The sequence below is a fragment of the Mandrillus leucophaeus genome, unplaced genomic scaffold (genome assembly GCF_000951045.1).
Source record: "Mandrillus leucophaeus isolate KB7577 unplaced genomic scaffold, Mleu.le_1.0 Scaffold872, whole genome shotgun sequence".
Lineage (NCBI taxonomy): Eukaryota > Metazoa > Chordata > Mammalia > Primates > Cercopithecidae > Mandrillus > Mandrillus leucophaeus.
The window spans coordinates 227,933-238,069 of record NW_012109497.1 but is presented as its reverse complement, the minus strand read 5'-3'; the positions used below and the strand labels follow the sequence as shown (position 1 = coordinate 238,069).

General features: G+C 41.9%; 1 protein-coding gene across 1 annotated transcript in view; it reads right to left on the bottom strand.

Moving 5' to 3' along the window:
- APBB1IP (amyloid beta (A4) precursor protein-binding, family B, member 1 interacting protein) overlaps positions 1-10,137 on the bottom strand; it is an 87,293-nt gene that overhangs the window by 69,353 nt on the left and 7,803 nt on the right. Inside the window, exons 3-4 of the mRNA XM_011969109.1 lie at positions 7,633-7,925; positions 5,455-5,532 (exon numbers count right to left, since the gene is read on the bottom strand). Coding sequence (XP_011824499.1) covers positions 5,455-5,532; positions 7,633-7,925 — 371 coding nt within the window. The remainder of the gene's footprint in view (positions 1-5,454; positions 5,533-7,632; positions 7,926-10,137) is intronic.

Below are 10,137 nucleotides of genomic sequence, written 5' to 3'. Positions count from 1 at the left end.
TTGGCGATGATTAAAGGTTTCTTTTTGCAGAAATTGGAAACTAGAGTTAATCCACATGTACTTACGAATGTCCACAATTATAGAATTTAGAAAACACACACACACACACGCATGCACACACACACACACAACCAAGAGAAGTCTTGTGATGTTTAACAAGAAGAAATTATATTTACTATTCTTCACAGCTTCCCTCACATTTGCAAGCTAAAGTGTAGCTCTATACCAACACATAACATTAAATCACAGTTATGTGATTTAGTAAGCTAAATGTTTTCCTATTTACACTATATGGTATGGGGCAAAGTGATTCAAGGGTGAAAAAATTGAAATAATCCATTAAAGATTTTATAGCTTTTATAATTTCTTCTTTTTTGGCAAGATGCTAAATACAAAAATATCTTAGACCTAAGTCATTTACAGTTTTGTTTTTTTGCTTCTATAATAAAATTTACAAATGGAACCGTTCTCTGGTGTCACAGGGCTTTTAAAAAAACAATAAAAGTAATGCATGAGTCTGATTCTGTTTCTAGTTCCAAAATCTTTGTAGCACAAGCTGTGTACATCATTTGTAATTCAAAATGATGTCAACAGCCCACAGAATACTTGAGGGCAAAGTATGACAGATAGATTTGATTTCCATCCTTTAAAAACATGTTGTAGATTACGCATGAGTACATTGCAGTTATTCTCTTAATGCATGAGTGTGTCTCAGTTATTTTCTTAATATTCTGCATCACAGAACAAATATATTCGGAGTGTCTGAAATCAGAGCAAATACATAACTTGTCTTCGTAATTTTCTTTCCTTCCTCAGTGATCAGAGTGGCTTCTGTTTTCCATCTTCCTTGTTGAATCAAGGCAGCTTGTGCTTTGTGTGTACCATTATAATTCATCTAAACTAAATCATGGCAACACTCTCACTTTCTGATATATGGCAGGAGATATCTGCCCTCTCCTTCTGTTCTCTTAATCTCCAGCTGAAGCGAATGGATGGAACCTGCTGGTTGTTCTATCTTTTAAACTAAGAAACAACTTCTCTTTTCATTTCCGCTTCTGAAAATATATAAATAATATATTTTATACATAATCCAGGGGTTTGAAATAGTCTAATTATGAAGTTTACTGTTACCTTTTTCTTTTGTCTTTTTATCTTGAGAGGTAAAGTCAGTGACTCAGCACAGCTTATCCTCAGCTGCCATCCATGTGTGATCAACACGTTTATCCATGTGTGAGATTTTGTGCTAGAATCCTGCTCTCATACCTTGCCCCTACAATCCATTTTCCACAAAGCAGCCAGTATGACCCATGCTTATTTATTTTAGAGACAAGATCTTGCTCTGCCACCCAGGCTGACGTGCAGTGGTGTGATCATAGCTCACTGCAACCTTGAACTCCTGGGCTCAAGGGACCCTCCCACCTCAGCCTCCTGTAGCTGGGATTACATGTGTGAACCACCATGCCCAGTTAATGAAAAACAATTTTTATTTTTGTAGAGATGGGCTCTTGCTATGTTGCCCAGGCTAGTCTTAACTTCTGGCCTCAAGCAATCCTCCTGCCTCGGCCTCCCAAAGTGTTGAGAGTAGAGGTGTGATCCTCTGTGCCTGGCCCTTTATGACCTTTAAAAGCCATATATTCATCTTACACTCCCCTGTTTAAAACCCTCAAATGGTTTCCCATTGCACTTACAATACAACTCAAACTTCTCCGTGGACCTGTGAGACCCTGTGTCTCCCGGCTGCCTCTCTGTCCTCAGTTGTTTTCTTTTTTCCCCACCTCCCGGAGCTCATTCTTGCTGGACCGTCTTTCACTCTCCGTTGCCTCTGCCCGGAATGCCCCCTAGCACCACACCCATGTGCATCCAACTGCTTCTGGCCAGAGGCCTTCCCTCCAGGGCTGCATGCTCAGAGAGGCCTCCTTGGCACCAAATCCATCTGGAAGGGTTGCCTGTGTACTCTCTGTCACTTCTCCCTGCTTTATTTTCTTCAGAGCTAGAGTCTAACTAGACTCTAACTCTCCACAAGCAGGGACCACACTTGACTTATTCACCTCTGTGTGATCCTGGCATCTATTCTAAGAGATGGGGATGCATTGGTGGGGAAGAGACAAAGATCCCTGGGGAAGATCCTATGGGGTGGTGGGGAGGGGATACGGGCAATACATAGGACAAATAAGTAAAGTAGGCCAGGCCAAGCAATCCTCCCACCTCAGCCTCCCAAAGTGCTGGATTACATGCCCGTTTCATCTTTCCCTTAATTTACCAAATTAACTATTTTAACCACTATTGCATGCCTGTAATCCTAGCACTTTGACAGGCTGAAGTGGGAGGATTGCTTGAGGCCAAGAGTTTGAGACCAGCCTGGGCAACATGGCCAGACCCTTTCTCTACAAATAATTTTTAAAAATAGCGGGCCATGGTGGTGCATACCTGTAGTCCGAGCTACCTGGGAGGCTGGGTGGTAAGATCACTTGAGCCCAGGAATTTGAGGCTTCAGTGAGCTGTGATAGCACCACTGCACTCCAGCCTGGGTGACAGAGCAAGACCTTGACATCCACACACACACCCACCCACACACACACACACACACACACACACAAATAGGGTAGTGTTAAGCACTGAGGGGAACACTGAAGTGGGGGAAGGATTGGGAGTACTGGGGATGTGGGCGGCAAGGTCCCAAGGCAAGGGCAGGCCTGGAGTGCTTGAGGGGCAGTCAGGAGACCAGCAGCTGGAATGAGGGGAATGAAGGAGTGAATGCTGGGAGATGAGGCCAGGGAGGTGACTGGTCACCATGTCATGCAGGGACTGGAGGCCACCGGGAGGATTCATTCTGGCTTCATGTGTGAGGTGGGCAGACATCAGAGACTTTGGAGCAGAGGAGGACAAGAAGAGAGACAGAAGCCCAAGAGAAGAAGCTGGCCCTCGGCAGAAACATAATGATTCATCCATCATTAATGAAAGAATATGGGATATGTGGGTAGAGATGCACGCAGGTAGATAGGTAGATGTCTTGGCGGGAGCTTGCGCAACTTTTGTTTTGACTGCGTCTATTTTCCCTGCGACACGGGCAACAAAATCGTTAGCTGAGGCCAGGTGTGGTGGCTCATGCTTGTAATCGCAGCACTTTGGGAGGCCCAGGTGGGAGGATCACTTGATGCCAGGAGTTTGAGACCAACCTGGGCAACAGAGTGAGACCCTTGTCTCTTAAAAAAAATGATTTTGTAGGTGAGAGAGTGATGGAACCAGGGTAGCTCACTGAGCGCCCAGGACTGAGCAGGAGGAAAGTTGAATTTAACCAAGATTTGAGAAAAGGACAAGGCACATGAGGATGTGGAGTTCCAAAGACTGACTGTGGAATTAATCACTTGTGGAAAATGCAGAGAAAATGGTAAGGAAATTTGGGCACGTTTGGAATGAGTGGAACCAGACTAATCTGGGAAGACTCCCCTAGATGAACCTTGAAAGTCTGGCTCCAGGGGCAGCCAAGGACTACTTCCTGAATATCCATCCATGGGCAGGTATTGAACGCCTTCATTCAGAGAACTGTGATAGGTGCCATGGGAATAGAAAGCGTAAAGCCCTATGTGAAAAGGACAATTCATGCCACTCTCAACAGAAAATTTTGAATGAGTCTCAAGAGATGTTATTTGCTTCAGCAGTTGAAATCAGATGAAGAGCCAGGCATCGTGGCTCATACCTGTAATCCTAGCACTTTGTGAGGCTGAGATGGGTGGCTCGCTTGAGCCTAGGAGTCCAAGACCAGCCTAGGCAACATAGGGAGGCCTCAACTCTACAAAAAATAAAAATAGCCGGGCATGGTGGTACATGCCTGTGGTTCCAGCTACTCAGGAGGCTGAGGGAGGAGGATTGCTTGACCCCAGGAGTTTAAGGCTGCAGTGAGCCATGATCAGCTTGGGTGATAGAGCAAGACCCTGTCTTGAAACAAAACACGATGAAGACTGTTTCATCTTTCCCTTACTTTACCAAATTAACTATTTTTTTAAATTTTTTGTTTTTTTGAGTTGGAGTCTCGCTCTGCGGTCCAGGCTGGAGTGCAGTGGTGCAATCTTGGCTCACGACAACCCCCGCCTTCTGGGCTCAAATGATTATCCTGCTTCAGCCTCCTGAGTAGCTGGGATTACAGGTGCACACCACTGTATCCAGCTTATTTTTGTACTTTTAGTAGAGACGGGGTTTCACTGTGTTGGCCAGGCTGGTCTTGAACTCCTGACCTCAGGTGATCCACCCACCTCAGCCTCCCAAAGTGTTAAGATTATAGGTATGAGCCACCGCGCCCAGCCTAACTATTATTAACACTTTATTATCATTAGGTATATTCTTCTAGTGAGGTTAAATGCAGCTGTATCTCTTGCTATAATACAATACATGTCTTCTTCAAAAACCTATACTCTGTAAAAAAAACATGCATGATCAAGTTACAGGCTTATTAGGAAAGTAGGGTTAAGGGCAGATTACTCAAAACCTATTTTGAAACCAGAGCACCAGCAAAAACAGCATTTGGTACCCTGGGAGATAACTTGGACATCTAGGGCAGCAGCAGGGCGGACGGCTGCGCCAGGGCATAGGAAAAGGGCACAAGAACAATTGCGGAAAAGCGGAGGCCAGGCCAACAGAAGCTGAGCTCTGACCCAGTTAAGGCAGTCCCCAAAGGTGGCGCCACCTGCTATCAACCCAGAACTTTGCAAAATCCCGGAGAGGCCGGCTCAAAGGAAGGGAGCCCTGGATGTGCAAACTTGTTTTAAAATTTCTTAAGATAGAGCTGAAAGGGCCCCTGCCTGGACAGCAGCCAAGCCAAAGGTCCTTTCCTTTCTTGTTGAAGGTATAATTCTACTCCCACCATTCCAGCTCCCAGGAAAATTCATGTATAAGCCAGCAAAAAAAATCATGTACAAGCCAAGGAAACCTCTACGTTTATAGTAACACAAATCCCTTATTTATCAATCACAAGTGAGCTAACTGATGATATAGAAAGAACAATTGTTCTCTACCTTTGTCCTTAAAAGTTTTTGAAAATTACAACTATTTGGAAAGTATCACTCAACATTTTTTTTTCTTTTTTTTTTTTCCTTTCTTTCTTTCTTTCTTTTTTTTTTTTTTTGAGACGGAGTCTCCCAGGCTGGAGTGCAGTGGCTCGATCTCAGCTCACTGCAACCTCCGCCTCCTGGTCCTGCCTCAACCTCTCAAGTAGCTGGGACTACAGGCACCTGCCACCACACCCAGCTAATTTTTTTTATTTTTGTAGAGAGGGGGTTTCACCGTGTTAGCCAGGACGGTCTCGATCTTCTGACCTCGTGATCCACCCACCTCGGCCTCCCAAAGTGCTGGGATTACAGGTGTGAGCCACTGTGCCTGGCTTCATTTTGTTTTTATCATTAAGCATAACCACAGGTCCTTAATTTAACTGCCCCCATGCAAATGGGATTCATGATTCACCTTCTTAACCTTGGCCTCCTTCAGTTTTTCCAGCGCCAGCTTAATTTTATCAGCCTTGGCTTGGGCTTCTTCCTCTTCCTGAAAAAGGGCAAGATATTCTTCATTACAGTCCATTAAATAATACCAGTGAGTAATCACTTCTGTCATTGCTAGTGTCTTAGCTACTTTATGTTAGCAAAAGTTACCAAATTTCACATGCTTGATTTTCAGAATGTATTAATTACTTTTTAAAGACATACAATGTGTAATAATCACATCTGGATAAATGGGGTATCCATCACCCGAAACATTCAATTTTCAGAATTTAAATGGCTATAACAAAATTCTTCAGCTCAAAGATATAGAAGGCAGCCACTCTTTATAGCTTGGGAATGGTAACTTAAAAGATGAAATGATGACTTTAACAGTGGTTCGTATATTTAGATCACAAAAATCTGCTTGGCCCACAAACTGGGATCCGACCTAAGGAATCTGTAGATTGACACATCTCCAGGGATTTGAACACTCTCAGAAATTATATACACACTTTTGGATCAGGATGTCTTTTTGGGGATTTCTATTTTTTTAAATTAGATTCTTAAAGGGGTTCTTAATGTCCCCAAAGATTAAGAGACACTGAAAATATATATATATATATATATATATTTTTTTTTGAGATGGAGTCTTGCTCTGTCGCCCAGGCTGGAGTGCAGTGGTGCGATCTCGGCTCACTGCAAGCTCTGCCTCCCAGGTTCACACCATTCTCCTGCTTCAGCCTCCCAAGTAGCTGGGACTACAGGTGCCCGCCACCACGCCCGGCTAATTTTTTGTATTTTTATAGAGATGGGGTTTCCCTGTGTTAGCCAGGATGGTCTTGATCTCATGACCTTGTGATCCATCTGCCTTGGCCTCCCAGAGTACTGGGATTACAGGCGTGAGCCACTGCACCAGGCCCAAGAGAATGAAATTTAAACTTACAATTCACCAAAAAACATATGAGCACTGACAAGCTCATATGAACAGGCAGAAAAGTGAGTGAAGTATTTTATGAGCCCAAAGTTCTTTGAATTTGGCAAGTTAAGTCTCTCTTCTATTTATAATGATAAGGAAAGGAGCTGTTCTGGTTACATTCTAATTACTTGAATATAGGCATGTATCTTTTTATAGCAGTGGTTCTCAAATTGTTTTTTGAGCCACAAGCCCCTTTAAGAAAGCCCATAAAGCTTCACAAGTGCATTCAACTTTGTACTTTGTTTACTTTCAGGGGGTGCACGGCCCCCTCGAAATCTTCATGGACCCTACATTAAGAGTCTCTGTTCTATATTGATCTCCATTTTCACATAAATTTTCTATAATAAGTACACAGTAGAGCACTGTGTGTGATAGAGCATAATTTAATATTTGATTTATGTTCAATATTTGTTCATTCAAAAGGCATTGTATGACCTTCAGGGTCCCTAGGCTCTTATTTGTGAGGACCAAACATCATGACACAGTGTGACAACTGTGGAAGCGGAAATTGAACTGGACTCTCCTCTAATATATTTGGCTTACTCTATAAAGAAAATCCTTAAACGTGCTCTTTTTACTTTTATGAGAGACATACTATGAGTTAATATCCCAAATAATGATAATTTAAACTTTCCAGTTGTCTGTTTTTCAATATTCAGAAATTTATCAATATCAAGCACCCATCACCTGCCTGCTTTGTAACACCCTCCCCAACTATGACATTACAAGTGATACTTGGATGTGCCTGTCCTACTGAACAGGGCTGCCAAGTTCAACAAAATTCAATTTCACTCTACTCAGAAAATGTATAATGAATGCCGTCCAATCTCTATGTACTGAGCTAGGAGCAGGGACACGGAAATATACAATCAGTTCCACATTTCAATATGATATTAATAAAACATTTCCCCAAAAGACTGAGTTTTATCAAAGAGTGTTTGCATACAAACATTTTTTAAACAAACTATAGTAAATCCTGAATATGACCCTAATACATTCTTGATATACACCCATGTGGCTTGTTTACGCAGTGTTCTAGCTTTGCAACGAGCATGCTCTGTATCTTGGTTTTTTAGTATGTCAGATCTTTGGCTGCACAAACTTTGGAATGTAATGATCACTTCAGAGAACGTCAGTGATAGGTAGCAGAGGCTGATGGCCCTGCCGTCTCTGGTGCCATGCACTTACCTGAGAGAGAGGTTCAGGAGGTGGTGGTGGCAGTGGAAGGTCTAACACAGGATCAGCTGGTGGAGGTGGTAAGTCATCCTCATATTGGCTGATACCAGTGGCAGCAACATTTGTTCCATGACCAAGAGGGGCTGCACCACTAAAATTTGATGCCTGTAGAGATGCTGAATGATGTTGATTCTGCGAGGACTCTTTCTGTGCCTGGATTGTCCTCTGCTCAGCTTCACTTATGTCTGCTACCAGATCTGCCATAAGAGCCTCTAAGTCTTGGTCTTCCAGTGCATTTAAGGACTCTAGTAGGGAAAATCACATTAATGGTATAAACAACTACTTGCATCTGGAAAAACAGAAAGAAGATAATTTTTAAGCATAATATTTGAGTAGAAAGGAATCCTTATTTTGATTGGTTATGATATAATGAGAAGATTGAGAATATTTTAATTCAATAGCACAAGCATAGGAATTCCTAAAAGGACTGTTGCTGCATTTGTTGCATGGTTAATCCGAGTGAGTTTCTAATACCAAGAAAATAAATGGAGGAAATGTGTTCTCTACACTGGGACACCTGACACACCAGCTATAAAGTCAAATCCAAGCCCACGAATAGATGCTTAAGTAGGAAATCCTTGCATATTATAGTGTAAGATCTCAGAGTTTTAGAAAAGTAGGGGAGGGAAGAGCATTGGAAATGGATGGAAGGGGAGTTTTCCCTAAGCATTTGGAGGGCAAATAGAGTACTGCTGCTATTTAGAAGAAACTGGATTTCAACCAACTGGGGTTTAATGTGCCTGTGACTTTGGGGTGAAGATGGAGCTTCTATAGGCTCACCACCTAACTGTAGAAAACTTCACATTCGGAGAAAGAGCAATTTTTTAAAAATTTTTATTTATTTATTTATTTGGGACAGAGTCTCACTCTGTTGCCCAGGCTGGAGTGCCATAGTGTGATCTCGATTCACTGCAATCTCTGCCTCCCAGGCTCAAGCGATCTTCCCAACTCAGCCTCCCAAGCAGCTGGGACTACAGGTGCATGCCACCAGGTCCAGGTAATTTTTGTATTTTGTGTAGAGACAGGGTTTCGCCATGTTGCCCAGACTGGTCTCAAACTCCTGGGCTAAAGTGATCTTCCCACCTCAGCCTCCCAAAGTGCTGGGATTACAGGCAAGAGCCACTGTGCCCAGCCAAGAGCAATTAATGATAAATAGCAGAAATTAAGCACCATAGGTGGCAAGGAATTAAAAAATTATGGGATTAAACGGTAGAAACTTAATGAAGACAGTAAGCTGGGAGTTAACTTTTAAAAGACAGGAAAGACAAAAATTTTCAGAGTGAGAGGGAGGGAGGAGAGATCACCTTAGGATTTCTTCCATGTGTGGGATTACTATGGTAGAGTAATCTGTGTGATCCTGAACATTGATTAGATCATGCCGTGTAGTGGGGGTGGTGTCAGTGAGTAGTCCTGGTGGAGTACTTTGATGATCAGGCATATATGATATGGTGAATATAATGAACAAAGGATGGGCAGGAAGGAAGTGATCCATGAGGAGAATTCTAGCTGCTATAGGTGTGATGAACCAGACTGAGGAAATGGGAGCAGCTGGAATGAAGCCTACTCGGTAACAAATAAGGTTTGTGAAAGGATACATTGTCAGACATCATCATCATAAACGCCATGCAGCATATTACAGTAATGCTAGTACTGCTAGTTTACAGTACTGGGACTAAAGTTTGGGTTTCCTCAATGTGTTAAAAGAGTTTATTTTACTGTAAATCACTTTTATATACAACTTCTTTTTTTTTTGAGACAGAGTCTCGCTTTGTCACCCAGGCTGGAGTGCAGTGGCATGATCTCAGCTCATTGCAACCTCTGCCTCTTGGGTTCAAGCAATTCTCCTGCCTCAGCCTCCCGAGCAGCTGGGATTACAGGTGTGCACCACCTTGCCTCGATAATTTTTGTATTTTTAGTAGAGACAGGGTTTTGCCATGTTGACCAGGCTGGTCTCGAACTCCTGGCCTCAAGTGATCCCCTTGCCTCAGCCTCCTAAAGTGCTAAGATTACAGGCGAGAGCTATCAGGCCCAGCTTATATATAATTTCTTTATAAAATTAAGTTAAATTAATTTAAAATGTTTTCAGAGAAAATATATATAGAACTAAAGAAGCATATTTATAATTTTCTAATGTAATAAATCACATTGTGACTGTTGACATATAAACCTTTACTCTATTATAAAAATTTTGGTGACAAAACCTCCATAATAATATTTATATTAGTAATTTCCAAAGCAAATTTAATAAATTGAATTATTATATTAGTTGTTAATAGATTTTTAATATATTAAAGATTTCTAAATTTATCAATAGAGATGAAATGTTTTAATAAAGATTAGCTAAATTTATGAATATAGAATTGAGTAACATGGAATTGGGGAATGGGATAGAAATAGATTTTATTCTGAAATTAGTCACTGACTCTCTGAATGACTTTGGGCAATTTTTTTTTTTTT